Genomic DNA, 18,818 nt, shown 5'->3' with positions numbered 1-18,818 from the left:
TACATTTGAGGCTTTACATCGGATTGGCCTCAGGGTGCTGAGGGAAAAGGGCTTGTATTGCTTTGTAAGGTTAACACGAGGGTGAGCAGTTAGTGCAGAGGCAAGCATATGTAAAGCATGCCCTCGACTTACACGCACATCTTATGATTCACACAAGATCCTGACTGTGGTATATTGTCGGGTCAAAGGTCTCCTCTGGTTTAATTGCTTTAATCTATAATGGTTGCTTGTAGTTATCGGCAGAGCCATACCTCACTGAGTGTGTGTGTGAGTCCAAGAGATTGCCATGCTCCCATGTAACAACCGTGACCTTGGACAGAAGAGGATATAGATCTCCGCTCTCATCAGAGAGCAGCGGAGAGAGACAGCAAGCGCGAGCACCCTCCTGTTTTTCTTTTCTCTAATCCCCTCCTTTCATATCTGCTCTGCTTTGCTCTATTTTCCCTCCATCTCTCTCTTCTGGATTGTTTTTTTTTTTCTTTTTTAGTCTTTTTCTTCTCTTCCCTCTCCCTGTCTCTTTCTGTCCTCCGGTAGCAGTTGGACAGGAGCCTGTGTGTTTTCTATAATGAGATGGAGCTCCTATATCAGCTTAACACAGGCCCATTCTCGAGCACACACATTCATGCACGTAGATGTATGTGCACATGCATGCGCGCACAGACACGCGCCCACATACACTCGTCCTACCCTAATGTATGGCTAGGGGGCAGTTTGGTGGTCTTGGTCCAGAGAATAGTGTCACGTATTCCCGGGGCTGGCTGATAGATGGGGTTATAAATACAGCTCAGTGACAGAGAATGATTCTGCTGTGAGGGCTTCACCTCATGGATTCATTGTGTGTGTGTATGTGTGTGTGTGTGAGAGAGAGAGAGAGAGCGAGAGAGCGAGAGAGAGAGACAGAGAGAGAGAGACAGAGAGAGAGAGAGAACAAAATTATAAATAAGAAAGAAAAAAGACAAATCCACAAGAGAGAATCAATGAGACAAAACAAAACAAAAGGGGAAAAAAAGGACAAAGAGAGATATGTTCAAAACAAACCGAATAACACACCCATTTATCTGTGGTCTAGTGAGCAGAGCACCCATAACAGCACCCAGAAAGGCTTTGTGTTGTATTCAATGATAGTCAGTGGTTGCTCAATTTGATTTTGTATTCAGCCCCACCCATTCAAATGTAATTCACTTTTGTTTTTTTGTCTTTCTGTCTTTCTGTTTTGAAGGCAGAGGGGTGCTTTCTTTTGTATTCATCATGATAAACCGTTAACCCTTGAAAGCCCCTTTGTCCATGTTTAAAGGAGCAGTTTGACTTTACAGGAAACACGCACGTTTGCTTTCTTGCGGAGAGAAAGATGAGAAGACTGATATGACTTTCGTATTTGTACAGTGAAAGCTATAGCCAGCTGCTCGTTAGTCTAGCTTTGCACAAAGTGTGGAAACATGGGAAACAGCTAGCATGGCTCTGTCCAAGAGGAAGAAAATCTACCTACCAGCACTTCTAAAGCTCGCTAGTTAACATTATATCTTGTTTGTTTAATAACCAAAAAAAAAAAAAGGCTATACATGTTTTTACAGGGGGTTGCAGGTTGCGACTGCGTCATTATGAGGTTTGAAACCAAAGGAGAATCCAGGAAATTACTACACCCGCCCATGAAATAGAGCAGCACATAACCCCCATAAAACCACAGATAACCATTTTTATTACACTTTGGTGTTTACACAGATTAAACAAAGAGGATATATGTGTTAAATTGTGAGCTTTTGAGGTACCAGGCTAGCTGTTCCCCTCTGTTTCCAGCCTTTATGTTAAGCTAACCGTCTTCTTGCTGTAGCTTCATTTTCACTGTACAGACATGAGAGTGGTATCGATCCTCTTTCCTCTCTGCAAGAAAGCAAATTAGAATATTTCTCCAAATGTCAAACTATTCATTTGAGGCCAGAAAAAAAAAAGTCTGGTAGCAATTAATGTGAAATCACAACCAACAAATTCTGCAAAATCAAAGTTTATGTGTCAGTCAAGCTGATATTTGCAGACTATGTTGTTTGACAAAAATGCACAGGCTTTATTTTAATTAAATATTGAATCAGTGTGTATTTTAACTGGAGTTATGTAGATACACAAGAAAGAAACAGATTTTTTACACATTACCTTAGTTCCCACCATGCAGGTGAACATGTGTGCATCTTAACCAGCTAGAATTGAACTAGAGCGGTTTTTAGGCTTGGATGATTTCTGTCAGAAACAGAGTTCTTTAATGTCAAAGGAAGAAAGGAAGCTTTCCCTCAGTGTCTGATGTCTGATGGTTGTAGTGAAGTTTGGGTATAAGTGGCCCCCGCCCCCACCCTCTGCTGACCCCTTCCCCCTCTGAACAAGCCCTTAACTGCTGGTCAAATCACTGATCACTGGGCCTTGACCACTTTCTACCCGCCACCCTAACACACACACACACACACACACACACACTTCCCTTCTCCTCCTTCTCCCCTTACTGCCCCTCCTCACTCACACACACCTCCCACCTCCTGTTCTGACCTTTAATTTGGCTAAATTCAATTCGGTTGTTTTCTTACCTCCACCTCTTCCTCTCTCTCTCCGTTTTAGTCTCGTTTGCTCTGCTGGTTTGGCTCGTGCCGCGGCTGTGAAAGGCTGCATTATCCGGCATTACAAACAAACACCCGAGGGTTTGGGTCAGACGTAGATATGGAATGTTTGCTGACCAGCGCTCCAATCTTTTCTCCGCTGATTAACATCTGTGAAGATATTATAAGAGCAAAACACCTGGGTTGGAATTTAAATGTCGGAAAACATTCACACCGCTTTCTCTTTATTGTAATTTACAGAAAAGATTCGGTTTGCCGTTTATTGCAGTTTTCTTGACAAGCTACCTCTTATGGCGGTGCGTATTATGACTGTGTATTATAAAGTATCCTGATGCTGTAATAGCACTGGATGGCTGGTTGTATAAAGAGTCCAACTTTGACACAGTTGGCATTGATTTCTTATGACTGTGATCTTTCCCTAAACTTAACCGAGTAGTTTTAGTCGCCTAAACTTGAACAAACATTTACTGTGGAAGCGGCAGACCAGAAAATGAGTCTTTTTTTTGTAACTGCCATTTGTAACAGTTGTTCTGTTGAAAGGAACAGCAGACGAGAATATGAATCATTTTGGAAATCGATAATAAACAGTATATTTTGTTTTTAAATTGGAGGACTTGTTTTCATGATTGCAACTTCCTATTTGTATTGTTGGAGCCTCTCAGATCTCGAGCTACAAATGTTCTTCTTCTTGCCCTTTTCTGACATGATTTGTGGAGTTTTTGTTTGTGTGTGATATGTAGTTTCAGTATGCAAGGACAGCTTGTGTTATCCATGCATGGCTATTAGCTGAGACTTTGAGTCATGTAACTGCTTTGCTGGACAAAAATGAACAGCAAAAAAGCTGAAAAATGTTTCTTATTTTATATAGAATTCCTGAAAACAAGAAACATTTTTTAGCTTTACTGCTTTATAAAGAAGCAATATCCTTTTTCATTTCAGTGTTTCCTGTTTTTTGATGTTCAGTCTCTGTTTACTGCTTGATGGTGTCTACATCAGTGCAAATTGATTTAGGTTTGATTTGATAGAAGCAGATGGGCAGGCAGACAAGTTTCTAGACAGACAATTACTGTAGGTGTGTGGCACTGACAGACGTAGAGGTGTGTGTGTGTGTGTGTGTGTGTTATATATATATATATATATATATGTGTGTGTGTGTACCGATAGTAGCAACCTGTCTAAGCACACTTTTATTTGACATGTGATTTCCTATCCATCTCCACCGCTGTGGCTCACTCCTGAGGTTCCAGGCCAATTTACCCTCCTGTGACCAACCACTGTGTGACAGCACTGTGTGTGCGTGTGTGTGCATCCACAGGGTGCCAGGGCTATTGTCCCATCAGGAGGAATGTCTTAAGAACTAACAGAGCACAAAAAAGGTCAAGATGAAGCCCAAAAACTGTGACACACACATTGAGAATTTAAAGAAAGACACACTGCAGAATTAGCTGCCCTGTGTCTTATTAAGGAAAACAAAAGCTCTATCTATCACTCCTCATTCACTCTTTTCATTCCTCATGAGGTATCTGAATTCAGTTCTTTAAATGAACGGTGGAATGCGTCACAGGTCGAGTGTGTGGAGGCGTATGTATCTGTGCTTTGTACTGTGAGTCGTTTCTGAATTCTCAAGGTCTCCAGTTTGTGCATGCTTGTGTGTGCACGAATTTGCGCGTGCATCGGTATGTTTGTGTGTGTGTGTGTGTGTGTGTGTGTGTGTGTGTGTGTTTGTTGCTCTTTGCTCTTGATGAGTTGTTGGCATACTAGTGGAAGAAGCTTATTAAAAAAACAAGTGTCTGGATCCGACTGGGTGTCACAGTTCAACACTGCAAGCATCCAACCAGCAGACAAACCCTTATGCACACACACACACACAAACACACCCACACTCCAGAGCCTCTTCAAGCGACAAACTAGGGCAGTGCTCCTGTCATAGTCTGTCAGAATGGCATCTTTTCTGTTCTGCTGGTGCTGCCAGTGTATATGAAATAGCAGAGTAGGCTAATATACCTTCTGCTACAGTGGAAGGGGGAGGGAGGTCCAAAAAGGCAACCTCCAGGAGGCAGAGATCATCACATACATGAATATTTTTATATTTTTAGCATTGTGCACCATCTACCTTTTGGGTCGGCTGGGTTCTTTCAAGGCTTCAGAGAATGAGGTTTTCAATAAACCATGTGCATTACTTTTAAAAGTCACTCCACTATAGCAGCTGCCTTGAATGAGAGCTTCTTTACAATCATCACATTTTTTCACATTCATGACTTCAGTATAGAGGGCATCTTATGGCTGTTATCTTGAAATATAGACTATAGCTATAGAAATTTGGTGTCTTCATTGCTGCTGGCTTACTCATAAAAATCCGACTCACAGTTTAGGCATACAGTAAGAGCTTTTGATTAATGGTGCAGTTGTATTTGCCTGCTTGTCTCGTTTTTGTTTTTTTCTACAAACATTTGGCTGGGTTGGTCTGTTTGTACTGGATTTAAATGAAGCAGAAGGCCCTCTCTTCTCTTCTTCATCTCAGTCTAACTGAGAGAATATTACACAAAAGTAAATGATAAAAACAGAGCAGAACAAAGTGAATTGATTTAGTTTGTCCAGTTGCATTTTTACTTGCTTTGATCAACATTTAAATAATTAAAGCCGACTTGATATGATAAACATCTCTATCATTCATCACAACATATGCACTGCATATCCAATGTGTCAATTTAGCCACACCGAGTGACACTCATCACAGTTTATTTTTGTTGATTAGCATTTTAGTCTCTGATTAAGGAGATTTTCTAGCATGTTTGTACGTGCACACCTCTATGTGGAAAAAAAGAGTAAACAGGTCATTTCACATTTCATACATACATGTCTGTGTCTTTCTTTGACTCCTCAACATCCCGTCCACTCTGTCTTTTCTGCACCAACTGAGTCACTAGTTTAGGATTTCCTCACTTTGGTTTCTGGCTGTCTGAGTGCTTCTTCATGTATTTCTCTGATGTATTTTGCCTTCTCCATCTTATCATAAGTAATGGAAGATGAAAGCAACAAGCAAGAATCAATTTATCCTCTGGGCACCAATGTCAGACTTTCACTTTCGCTTCAGTGTGTAGATCATTTCAGTGTTAATTGCTATGCAGTATATTATTATATCTGTCCTGAATAACTATGTGACTCGAGTAGAAGATGCACCTGTGCAAATAAATAGAGATCAGAAGCCTTGACATGGTGTTTACTTGCCTTATTATCCCACTCATTTCTCTTTTCATAACCAGCACATTAAGTGTTTATAAAAATACACTCAGAGAGTTGTGAGATGAAGCTGTTTATCACATTGAGCTTGTTGCTGTGTATAAAATCCTTTGTGTCAAAATAAATTCTTATTCAAGAGTAAATTAATTAACGCAACAAAACTTTTGTCAGCCTTGATTTTCAGTTGAACGGGAAATGATATACAGTTATTATTTTGAACCATTTATATACCATTTATCCATACATGTTGACATCTAATTGAATTTTATTCATATGTTTCACAGAATCAGCTGTCAGTGATCTGCTCCTGTCTGTCACTCATTTGTATAGCTATAGGCTAATTATGGAAGGATACTTAATATAACTGATTTTAATCTATATAATTGACCCAAAGTGGAATTTGACTTTGTGTTTGTTGAAGTGTGGAGGATCAACATAATATTTCTCTGAACAGAATGGTTAGAAAGCAGGGGAAATTGAACTGAATCAAAGAAGAATTAGGATTTGAATCTATTTAAATCCACTGAATTATTCATATACACAGTTTACAGACTGCTATTATACTCAAAGAAGAATAACATTTTTCTTCCGAAATCAAGCTACGTTCCAACCCACCACCACCGCAAAAAAATCTTATCGAAAAATTACATTTATTGGAGATTGGGATATGCCTGCTTCAAGGCCAGTGTGAATACAGATGTATGCAATTTTGCTGCAAACTAACAATGTCTGAAATGTGGTAACATATTTTAACTTTAACTCAACACCTTAAAAGGGGTCAAGCTTCAGGGTTTAACAGGAATGGCAAAGGAATAATGTTAACAAAGATAAATAAGATAATTTTCATGTAATGATATGTGCATCGGGTCAGAATGTTCAAGGCACAATCCAGTTCCAAAGAAAGCGAAGCCCTTCCACCAAAAATCACTCTGAATTTGCTTGATTGGACTTCTAGCAAATATTAGACAATAATCCAATTTTGGTTTATATGTTTGCTAAAGATGCAAAAAGAGTGTTAACATCAAAAATATTTGTAAGTATAGGTGCATGAAGTATCTGATCAGCTAAGAAACAAAATTTTACATAAACTAAAACTTAACCTGTTCCATTATGAAAGAGAATATACCTCAAATTTATGTTGGGAAAAAACAGAAAAAGTCATCTATAAACAATTTAAAATGAATGTTGAATATCTCTGTCTTCTCGCTGACCCACCATGACAAATGTTTTGTGTTGCATCTACCTCAATGAAAAGCTGCCCTCACAACCACCCCTTCCTGTAATATTCAAACCAAGTGCTTACCGTTGCTTATATGCTTAATAAAAACAACTCCGGGGAAGGAAGCTCGTCTATGACAAAATAATGGACAGGAAATATCACCAGATAAGGATTGTAAGGATATAACACACAGCCTCAATAAAATGACATGAACAGGGGATGAGACCACAGATTGAGAGAGAAAACCAGAAAAGAAATGACTGATTGAGAGCCTCTGGTGGGTTGTGGATGTTTGGAGAGAGGACTGATGAAAACACAGCATGGGTGTGTAGCAGTCTTGGTACGACGCCTGTTTGTTCCTAAAGTTCAGAGCTCAACTCTTCACACTCCTTCATCCTGCTCTCCATTGGCCTGTTTGTTGCCCTGACAACACTCTCACTCGTTGAACTGCACTCTCAGTGGAGTGGAAGCAGGGGAATGTTTGTGTGTATGTGGCGGCACTAATACTGAGATAGTGTGTATGTGTGTGTGTACAGTTGTATATCTGTTTTATTTATTGCATGGGGGTGCATTTGAGTACAGTATGTTATCTTCTTATAGAGCAAACTGCAAAGCTTGGTCCTACTAGAGCATAAAATTGAATTGTGTTGTGTTTTCTGCTTCTTCTTCTTCTAGTTTTATTTATCTTTGTTGTTGTTGTTGTTGTCCTAAAAAAAGATATTTCAAACTTAATGACTCTGTCTGATAAACTGAAGGATGAAATGCAAAGTGAGGCAGATTCATATGTAGCAATTCAGTACTATACATCTATACTGTATGGTTTCTTTTTACAACCAAAGTGACAGTATAAGGGGTTAACAGTAATGTAACTTCCTTTAATATTATTATGCTATCATTTTATATCAAAACCCCAGAATTCAATTGTATTTATTTTGAATATTAAAAAAGAGATAAAAATCTGATTTCAAAAAATTTTAAAAAAGTATCAAAAAGCCAATTTTTGCTTTTAAAAATACCATTTGTAACTCTTTTTTTTAACCTCAAAGGAATAGTCAGCAGCTCTTATGAATTCACTTAGCATCATCAGAAGATTTTCTAAGCTGTGTTTGTCACAAGAGAACTTGATCACTGTAAAATGTGGTGATCAACATTTTTTTGCAGCAGGAAACAACTTTTTGGTGTGTAGGGACATAAAACCTGAGTGAATGTGTTTGTTTTAAAGATTCTGGCTATTTTTAAAGATAAAAGCCAAAAACAATTACTTGTATGTTGTATCACCATGTTGAATGTAGTGTAATATTTTGTGTTCTGAGCAGAACAGATCTAATGAACTCATTATGAAGTCACATATTGTACTCTATATTGAATCTGTGTGGTGGTCTTATTGTGCAATCTTTTTCTTTGTGGCACTGGCACCATCTTAAGGTATGTGTGTCAGTTGTTTGTGTGTGAGTGTGTGTAAGCATCCTGGTCTCTTTGTGTGCCAGTCTGGATGTTGGCAGCACTGTTTGATTCTTGGCAGGTGGATCACAGCTTCTTGCAGCCCTGCTGAAGCAGTGGATACAGACCAGAGAGACAGAACGGCAGAGAGACGTTAACAGACAGGAAAGGAAAGAGAGAGAGACACCCCAGAGGGTGGAAACAGAAGTGAAAAGAAAAATAGACAGACACAGAAGGAGATGAAGAGACAAAGAGGAAGAGGTTGAAAAATGTTTGGTTTTTCTGTACACGGTTTTATAAGTAGTAGCGACTTCAGCATTTTACTGCATTTGTACAGGAATTTCCGATCTACACGTTCTCGCCACCCTTCCTCCTCCTCATCTTTCACTTTCAGAATGTAAACCTCACAGTTTGGCGCTGAAAATCAATAAGAGAGCATGTCTCCCTGTAACCGAACAACTCTCACAATTATCAGGTCACATGTGTATGTGTATGGATTGTGATGAAAGCCTGGGGAAGAGTGTGTCTGTGTGTATCCGTGTGTGGATTTGTTCGTGTGCACATTGAAGTGGTATTTTTAGGTAGAAAGGCTTGTGAGAGACATGATAACAGGTAGATTTTTGTTTCCATGGTGTTACTTAGTGATCAAATTTGGATGGTGGTCCACTGTCATGAGATGTCATGTTTAATAGTTGATCAGCATGGATACTGGGTGTGTTTCTGAATGTGTGTGTGTGTGAGAGAGAGAGCAAGAGAGAGACACTGGTCATTAGATCGAACATGAGCCTGGCCTGAGTGACTGAGTGATGAGCTTAGTGTTTTTATTCCAGGCTAAAGCAGGCCTGGCCCAGGCTTAGATTTCACACACACACACAATTTAGCCAAATCCCTGGAGAAAGAGAGATAAAGAGGAAGACAGAGGGAGGGAGCATTTAGAAACATAGGCATGTTAGACAGAGGTGTGGCTTCATGTTGGTTTGAGGAAAAATGTCATATTTTCATAATTTCTCTGTTTTTCTCCTCATCTTTGGCACACAAACACACACAGGTACGCTCATGCATTCTAGCTGTGTCAGCAGACAGGAAGCTATAGGTAATACATAATTGATGAGTCCAGTCATTGATTACAAGTGATAAGTGGTATTGACAGGAGGTGTGAGGAGAAGAGAAAAAGTGTCGATGTATAGGTTTATGTATGTGCGTGTTTTCCCAGTGGGCTGTAAAATGGCTTTAGAAACATTAACAGCCTCAGTAACATATTAGCTTACAAAGCGATACTGTTAAACATGTTTCCCAGTAATGAGAAGAAACACAGTGAGTTCAGACACAAAAAAGTGTCTAAAGGTTCTGTTTATCCAAATTCTGAAAGAACATGTTGTCTCACTCTAGTAGTATTGAGCAATGCAGATAGTTTTGGTTTTGAGACACAGTATCTGTTTCTGAGATCTCTGCCTCCAACACAATACAATGGGGTGATGAAATTTAATTTGTGGTGTTCACAATTTTGGAAAGTACCATATAAAAGAACAATTCAACATTTTTGGAAATACACTTATTATTTTTGTTCTCTGAGAGTTAGATGGGAAGATCAATACCACTCTCATGTCTGAGCGTTAATTACAGAGCAGGAGCCAGGAGGCGATTTCTAAGAAATAGCTCATAAAACCACAACTTGTCTCTTTTAGATTTCTGTTTGCTATCAGACTGAACAAACAAGATACAACATTCTAATTATGAGCTTTAGAGATGTTGGTAGGTGTTTTTTTGTTTTGTTTTTTTTTTTAACTTTTGTCAGTACCAGGATCCTAGCTGTTCCCCCAGATTCCATTCACCTCCGTTGTTTTGGGGTGCAGGCAGAAATCTCAGAGGCAAATATCTAACACCTGGACAAATAAAGTCAAAACTACCTGGTGAGAAAATGTGTGCTTTTTTGGGATTTTTTGTGGACCCTTTAAAACTATCATGGTTCTATCAACAAATATCAGCTATTCTACCAACTATTAAGAGACAGCTTTTAATTAATTGTAATTCTATAAACCTTGTTCATAGGTAGCTTTTGTCTCTGTACAGAAATATGAGTGTGTGTGACTCTCCAGGAAATCACATATTATTATACTATTATGTCCTATTTCTGTACGCTACTTAAATGCCTGTGAACTGAGGAAAGCAGTCTAAATGGTCTTCTTTAGTCTGTCTGAATACACACACGGGCTGGAGGCTGCCTCTGACCTTTTGCTGCTCAGCACCTCTCCTCCACTGTTTCTTTCTCATCCCTCTCATTTTCTCTCTCTCTCTCTCTCTCTCTCTCTCTCTCTCTCTCTCTCTCTCTCTCTCTCTCTCTCTCTCTCTCTCTCTCTGTCTGTGTGTCTCTCCTTGGCTTTGCTCTGCAGCCTCTCTCTCTCTGTACTTCATTATACCATGCGCACTATTTTCTCTGTAGCTGTTTTCTCACGCAGACACTGCTGGGTGCAGCCGCACGCAGATGAGTGTGCCGTTACACGCGCATATACGCACATATACACACACTAATACGGCATGACATGCCTCCCTGTTGTCACGGTGTGCTGAGCTGAGGAGAACGGCTGTGATTCAGTTAGGGCTGATGAACAGCATGGGTGCAAAAGGAAGAGAAAGAGAGAGATATGAAAAGAGGAGGTGGACCAATTTTACAGTCTCTTTGTGATACCTACAGGCAGTATGGATACACAGAGGGGCATGTAAACAGGCACCCACCCTTTCCAATTGAGTGATTAGTCTCATTTGCATTCAGGAGGACAAACTGTATTTTGGGTTTTTTTTTTTAAAGTTTTGAATAGTTTTTCTAGGTCAGTGCAGCTACCTAATAAAAACTAGAGGCAATATGTAAATGTGCTGCTTTTAAGTGATGCAGTCAGTTTAAATTGTGTCAGATCAGCAACTTAGATGTCTGATCTGTGGACTGAAGGCAGAGGTTCAAAGATTTCGATAGCGGGAGGATAACCTGGGAGAACCACAATGTGTGAGACTGAGAGAGAGAAGAAAGAGAGAAGCAGCCGTTTCTGCAGATGGATACTGATTAAATATTGATGGTCAGCGGTGTTGAGGGCTTGATTAGGACTTGACTGAGCCAAGCCTCAACAAGCACACACACGCATACACACAAACTAACAAGTGACAAACACACACACACACACACAGGTGAAAAAACTTACTCCAGAATCTGAGCAGGTTTTCATTATACCTCCTGTTGGTTAACCCGCCACCTTCCTCTCTTTGCTTTTCATTCACACCTTCCTACATCCTCTACTTCCTCCTGTCACACAGATCTCTTAAACAGGAAACATCTTGTTTAATTATGAGTCAGATGGAAAATCATGTAGAGATTTGTTCCAGAGCATCGCACGAGCAGAGTCACACCGCCAATCAAAAAATGCATGTAAATGTCGAAATAATTGGTTAAAACCAGCAATGAGTCCTTTCTGAAAATGTGTTTTTTGGAATTTGGGTGAAAACAGTGGTTATCGTTTGGCTCACAATGGATTTCTGGAAGTTATGGGGGGAAAAAAAGTATCAAATTGTCCCTCTCAAACCACTCCTGCAAGCATAAACCACTTCAAGCCAATGACGGAGCTGGGATAAAGTGGTTCTGACCAATGGAACAGCTGGTTGGCACGCACCCTGATTTGCTCTAACCAACGCATGTCATGACTGTGTACTTGACAGAGTTGTGCATGAGATTTAAGACAAGCGCAATGTTTTATGCTATATTTTTTTAAAAGATTTGACTATTTGAAACACACACAGGTGTGGTTTGAGAAGTTTTTGTAAACATTTTTGATACATTTTATGTGGCATGAAAACTTGTCAGCATTGGAAGCCGTCGTAACCACTTTGAATACAACCTGACTACAGGCTTCTTTCTCTTTTATGAACACAAACTACAAACCTTTTACAGCTATTTTTCAAGCCTGCAAATTGTGAAGTGGTTGATATTCAAAAGATCACCTCAGTGTTTTAAAATGTAAATGTAACTAAAACATTCTATAGCCTCGGGATCCTGATGCTGTTTCAGATTCACTGACTGACTTTCTGTCCCCTTGAACCATAACAGCTGCAGCACAACCACAGTAATCTTAAAATTGAAATTATAGGTTTACCACTGCTTGTGATTCCACTGCTGTTGTACTCCAACACAACATAAGACACCCTTGTTGTATAAAACATCAAAACATGTTAGAGTCTTATATGGAAGGTTTATGTGATGCATTCAAGAAAAGATTATCTCCACTCTGTGAATGGAAAACATTATAAAGAGGGGTTTTTTTCAGTGAGTGTATTTATGTGTTTATTCTCTCTCTTCTATGCTCTTGCAGTTACGTTGCTGGACTCCATGTCAGCCTTGGCCGACCTGGGCTGGGAGGCTTACCCTAATGAGGGGGTGAGTATATGCAGCACAACACACACTCACTCAAGCAAAAATCATCCTCTCTTTATGTCACAGCTGGCACCAAAAGTATAAATCTAATCACTACTAGCGGGTTGTGTTGACATGTTTCATTTTCAGGGGACGAACAAGGACTCAGAGCTAGCAGCAGCATTGGAGTGTGTGTTTTAGAGAGCACCGGGTTCTTGAGCGCTCCTTGCTAAATCGGGAGTCTGCAGGGGGAATTTACAAATTATTTCCGCTGCGCTGAAAACGCTGTGGCACTGGAGCCTCCATTTATTACGGGTTGTGATTTTTGGGACAGAGTGAAGGAGCAGGGTGGAGGGGTAAATATTCTTACGTAAGAGGAGATGGTGTGTACAAAGTTGGTGTTATTTGCATGTGTATATGTGTGTGCGTGGGGGTTGCATAACCAGCCTTTTGCAGGTATAGGGACCAAGGGAGTCTGGAGTGCAGCCACCATGCGTCAGAAAATGACAACAGAGAAGTGAGAGGAGGGGAAGAGGTTGAGAGTGCAGGGGAAGAACGATGAAGTGCATTCAATAAAGAAATAAGAGCAGGTTCTGTATGTCACTCTAGCGCAGGAGCTGTTGAATGGCACTGAATGAATTCTATTTCCCCTTGAGTCACACTTCCTCTCCACTATTCAGCGTCGGTGTGTTAAATTGCAGGATGCCACACGCGGTTTCATGGTTGTGCGCAGCAGAGAGGCAGCTGAAGTGAGCAGAGCTAAGCAAGGTTGTTTTCTCAAGCAATCAAGGGTATCAAGTTCACTTAATTGAAATGCTCTGATTGTGTGGCCATATTGTGTATGTTTGTGTATGTTGTTTTTTTTCCCTTCACTGAGGTCCTTATAGAAGGAGCAGAATGTGTTCCATCTGTGGCTAAGCCAAAAGGTTCAATCTAATTTTGAAAACCAGAGTGCACAGATTACTTTTATTGAAAATATGGTTCAGTTTGTGGTGACTCCATCATGGCCCGGAAAGGAACATTTGTTGTTAGTTTACCCTCAAAGAAATGTGTTTGCTGGAAAGTAAAATATATGTTTAAACTCCATCCTGTATAACCTTTTTCATGAACTGTCATCACAGAGGGGATCTGGCATCTCCTCCTATAGTGTGTACAGAAATTCAAGCGAGAGAACAAAGAACGTATTTTATTGAAATAGCACTTGGAATAATGAAGTATTTCAAGAGACATGAAGACATTTCAAGAGCGGCTCACTGTGCCTCCACTCAACTCCTCTATCGTATAAATACTACAAATAGATCCTTGTTAACACAGTATCGACTGAGACATTGTCAGAACAAAAGTGTTATGTTTGAGTTTCTTTACTGTCGGGTAAGGCACAAGTTTCATTAGCTGCTTTATCTGACCAAGGAAATTATGGAGTCTTTGCTTTCATGGTCGTTGTCGTTCGGTCTTGTAGTACATGATGGTGATATTATCTTCCTCTTAGATAAACATGATCCTCCCTGCCCTTCCTTTGTCTAACCATTGTCAGTTTAAAAGACAAACACAAAAGGCTAAATTGTATGAAATAAACAGCTGTTTCTGCTTTTTACTGTTCTAACAGCTGGAAGAAAGGCTGGCTTAAAGAAAAACAAAGCAACTGAAAGTGAACGTAGCAAACTGTCAGAGGTGAACTGAAATGAATAATAGAAGATTCTCCTATGTGTACCCATTTTTAAAAATCAATATAACATAGCCGATTTATTGTGACATCCTGGCATAATTACTATAAAAATTGACAGCATGGTCAAGAGTATTTGACTCACAATGCCAAGCAGCCAGTTTTGCTTTTTTTGGTTTGTGAACTTGACACAACATAAATACAAACCCCTCCTAAAAACTCCAAGACACATCGTTAAATCTCCTATAAACTATTAACCAAATTGGTCTTTGAATTCTCTTTGAGGTAAAAAAAAAAAAAAACACAACCGTTGTGAAAGTTTTGTCATTATCTGCACACATCCCTGCCTGCTGATTGATCTTACCTGTTCAACCGGTACAACTGATTCTTATTGTTTGGCTGTTTTCTTGAATTTAATCTCCGATTTTGTGAGATGTAGTTTGGCTTTGTGAGGCTAATTGCTTGTTGGCACATAGAAGAAGCTACTTTGATATTCCTGGACAGACAGAAGCAACAAACATTGTTTTGTGATAATAAACAATCTCCTTTTGTGCTGTAAAACAATCCAGCAAATTTGTGGCATACATCATAAAAAGCACTGGTAGAAGCTGCCAGTCTTGTTGGCAACAGTGTTTGTTTACTATAATTACTATAATATATACATATGTCTCAATATTAAAGCAGTAAAGGCTTATTAATAGAAATGCTACAGGAATTTCATTGAAAGAAGAAAAGGGGATAGAGAGTGATAGGACAGTGATAGACTGAGAGAGGAAAGGTGCCAGGGCTGTGAGAAGGTCTAATGTTTCATATAAAGGGGATTATCTAGTTGACCTTTGATCTTTAAACCTTGGGATTGGTCTCAGCAAGAGGCAATTCCCACCAATCCGAGACCACTGTCTACCTGAATTAGTCCAAAACCACACTTGACCCCCATAGGTCATGCTTAATCCAAGCCGTGCAGGGCCGGATGTGCCTGAGACTGAGTGGAGCGACCCACTTCTGTCACCAGGCGAGGGTGTTCCTGGTGAGGAACACAAAACAGATACGTCTTAATGATGTTTAAAAACGGGAGGCCCCACAGCATCTCTTCTCTGCCAGAGAAGACCTCAGCTTTCATTGCCTCCCGACCCGCCTCCTCCTCTTTCTTCATCTTCAATCTCTGTTTTCCCCTCTCCTCTCACTCTGCATCCTTACACTAAGCCAGAGCTTGTTCCAAAGTTTGAAGGCCAATTATGTCCTCGTAGGTGTACCCATCAGATGATTGCAGGAGGAGGGATATTATGTTAAGCTGGTGAATGGTTGAACCTAAACCCTGATCTGACGTCTCTGCTTCACTTCAAAGCAATCAAGCGGGCTCCGTGCTGATTGGCCGAGGTGATTGAGGGTTCAGGCAGGAGAGTTTCGTTCTGAATGTTAATTAGTGTTCAGACTGAACCAACACACCACTGGCAACAGTTTTAACTGTGTGTGTGTGTGTGTGTGTGTGTTTGTGCACATGTGTACTCCTCAGCCTATCCAAACATTTTCCCAGTTATGCTTTTGGTAGATTTTTCCCTCGGGCGGCTAGTGTATCATTTGCAAATATGGAAGCCAGCAGGTTGTTTTCATGTTCATAAACACACCTGTGCTTTACACCAGGCAAAAGTGATGATGAACATGCTCGCCAACTAGGGAAATAAGTCGCTCACCAGGAAGTGGCAGTAATCCAGCCACTCCAAACTCTGCCTACAAAGAAATAAACAAAGACATCATAAAGCCCTCTTTATCCCTCAATGACTATTCCCATAAAGGCTTTAATCACCAGTCCCCAGGGACTCAGCTTTCTGTGTATGCCTGTGTGTGTGGGGGGTGTGTGTGTGCCCGTCCTGTGATGTCCGACTGGTCTCAGCTCTGCACAGATGGGTCTATTTAGCTGCCAGGCGCGCCTGTAATTTACCAACATTCATTCCTCTCTCTCCCCTCTTCTCTCCCTTCCCTTTTCTGTCTCTTGTTTTGTTCTTTTAATTGAATCGACTGCAGTTGATCACAATGACTCTCAGTTGTTCTGCATGCACAATGTCAATAATACATCCTTTATATGTAACCTCCAAACTTTTAACTGGCTGTCAGGGACATTTGTGTCAGCTCACTGCAGCAGTTTAAACAATCTTCAGCCTCCTCCTCTTCTTCTTCTCCCCACATTTCTTCTTCTCCCTTGTGTCTGTTTCTCTAGTTGAAGGACTGCTGGGTCAGGATCAAGAGAGAGTTGGTTTTGTTTGAGCTCCAATTCATACACAGTTGACGTTTCAGCGGAGGCTGTGGAGATTAAAAGCATCTGAGTGTGTGAGAGAGCTGGAGAGCGTGCGCGAGTCTGTGTGAGAATGTGTGTTTTTATGTGGATCTGTTTTAGTGCTCAGGACTCAGAGGTGAAATGCGTCAAGCTTTTACCGGGTTGTTGGGCCGTCACATCAGATTAACCTCAAGAATCCAACCTTAGTGTGGGCTCCGCTTGTCTGAAAGTTTCTCTTAGCCTTTTTTACTGCTTTTGTTGCTTGTTATTTGCCTGTCCTTCCTCTCTTTCTGTCTTTGTCTTTGCCTCTCAATTCGTCCACCATTCAACTTTCATTTAAATTGTAGGAGACATTAGGGATGACAGGTCTGTATGAGAGTGTGTGTGTGTGTGTGTGTGTGTGTGTTTGTGTGTGTGTGTGTGTGTGTGCATGCTTCAGTGTATGCAGGTGTGTGTGTATACATGCGTTCATACCATGTGTTTGTATTATGTGTTTGCATGATCGGACTACTGTAAAGTGATATGTGCTCATCACTATGGAGCTTAAAGCTTCAGTCTTAAGATGATGACAGGAGCTCAGAACCAAGATGGTGGTCCTCTCATCCCTCACCACAAACTAGGACTCATCCAGTGTGTGTGTGTGTGTGTGTGTGTGTGTGTGTGTGTGTGTGTGTGTGTGTGTGTGTGTGTGTGTCCAAGAAAATCCAGTTAGCTTCCCCTTCAATGGATCAGATATCTTGAGTCACTGAAACCACATTGGTTTATTTTCCTTTTCTTTAAGGAATAGAAATGTTCTTTCTATTTGTGTGTATGTGTGTGTGTGTGCATGGATTGTATATGTGTATGCGTGCCTCTCTACATCTCTGTGTGTATGTAGATAGCAATGTTTTCCTGCTCATGCGAGAAGTGTTCTCAATTACTGCCTTAGTCAGAAGTGGAAACAGATGGTAGCAGATGACGGGAGACAAAGTAGCTCTGTCCTACCTACTCCTTCTCGCTTTCCCTCTCTCTCCCTCTCATATTCACACACATATACACACACTTCTTCCTCTTAAGCGCTAAATCGTGCATTCACTTTAGAAAAATACGCTCACTCTATGCACACGTGCAGCATAGACAAAGACAGTCCTTCAGTCATCTTGACACAGATCATCACTCATACTCACCCAGACAGAACATGCAGGCTTAGGGTTGGTTTGCACTAAACCACAGTTCATTGAACCTGGGCCCAGTTTCCCATAAGCAATCTTTGCACTGAGATCTTCTTTGTCCATTGAATAGCGATGAAATGAGATGATCTTATTGCTAAGTGGTGCTGTTTTCAAGCTGGCTCTGATTTGAAATGTATGTTTTAGCTGAAGTGGATTTCTCAGTTTCTCACCTTTTCTCATCCCCTCTCTCCTTTCTGCTATCCCTCTATTACTCTCCCTTCCTCCGTCATCTCTTTCACCCATTTTCTCCTCCTGCGCCTCCCTTCTTCACATCTATTTCCCCACTTTTTTTTATCACTTTCTCACACATCCCTCTCAGGTGTTTCCTTCCCTCCTTCCTTTTTTACTCCCTTCTTCCATCTCTTCTTCCATCTTTCACTCACCCTCTCCATCTGCCTCCCTGCTTTCTATCATCTTCCTTCACTTTAGCCCCACTTCTTTTTCTTGTTCTCCATCTAAAAAAAAAATGACACCTGATAAAGGCGGAAGATCCCAAATCCGTAGCACAGTAAAATAAACATGTCACAGTGAACTTTCTCTCTCCACCTCTTCCTTCTCATCCTCTAGTGGGAGGAGATTAGTGTGATGGATGAGAGGAACACCCCGATGAGGACCTACCAGGTGTGTAACGTCATGGAGGCCAACCAGAACAACTGGCTGAGGACGCGCCACATCAGCCGGGAAGGAGCGCAGCGCGTCTACATCGAGATCAAGTTCACCTTGAGGGACTGTAACAGCCTGCCCGGGGTCCCTGGTACCTGCAAAGAGGTCTGCACCACACAG

At 40.8% G+C, this 18,818-nt stretch overlaps 1 protein-coding gene and 2 long non-coding RNA genes across 6 annotated transcripts in view; 1 reads left to right on the top strand and 2 right to left on the bottom strand.

Annotated features, from left to right (window-relative positions):
* epha4b (eph receptor A4b) overlaps positions 1-18,818 on the top strand; it is a 98,293-nt gene that overhangs the window by 3,536 nt on the left and 75,939 nt on the right. For all 4 annotated transcript variants that reach the window (XM_042429911.1, XM_042429913.1, XM_042429912.1 and 1 more), the window contains 2 exons: positions 12,849-12,913; positions 18,603-18,803. In XM_042429911.1, coding sequence (XP_042285845.1) covers positions 12,849-12,913; positions 18,603-18,803 — 266 coding nt within the window. The remainder of the gene's footprint in view (positions 1-12,848; positions 12,914-18,602; positions 18,804-18,818) is intronic.
* LOC121909386 lies at positions 2,574-18,743 on the bottom strand. Its single transcript, XR_006099428.1, has 3 exons — positions 18,654-18,743; positions 18,419-18,490; positions 2,574-2,747 (listed from the first exon to the last, which is right to left on the bottom strand). It is a non-coding gene; the product is annotated as an uncharacterized LOC121909386 (long non-coding RNA).
* The window catches only part of LOC121909385, a 61,807-nt gene continuing 61,726 nt past the window's right edge, over positions 18,738-18,818 (bottom strand). The window contains exon 4 of the long non-coding RNA XR_006099427.1: positions 18,738-18,805. This is a non-coding gene — a long non-coding RNA (uncharacterized LOC121909385). The remainder of the gene's footprint in view (positions 18,806-18,818) is intronic.

This window comes from Thunnus maccoyii, chromosome 12 (assembly GCF_910596095.1).
Source record: "Thunnus maccoyii chromosome 12, fThuMac1.1, whole genome shotgun sequence".
In the NCBI taxonomy this organism is placed as follows: Eukaryota; Metazoa; Chordata; class Actinopteri; order Scombriformes; family Scombridae; genus Thunnus; species Thunnus maccoyii.
Note: the sequence above shows the minus strand (reverse complement) of the source record. Positions and strands in the feature narration are given on the sequence as shown.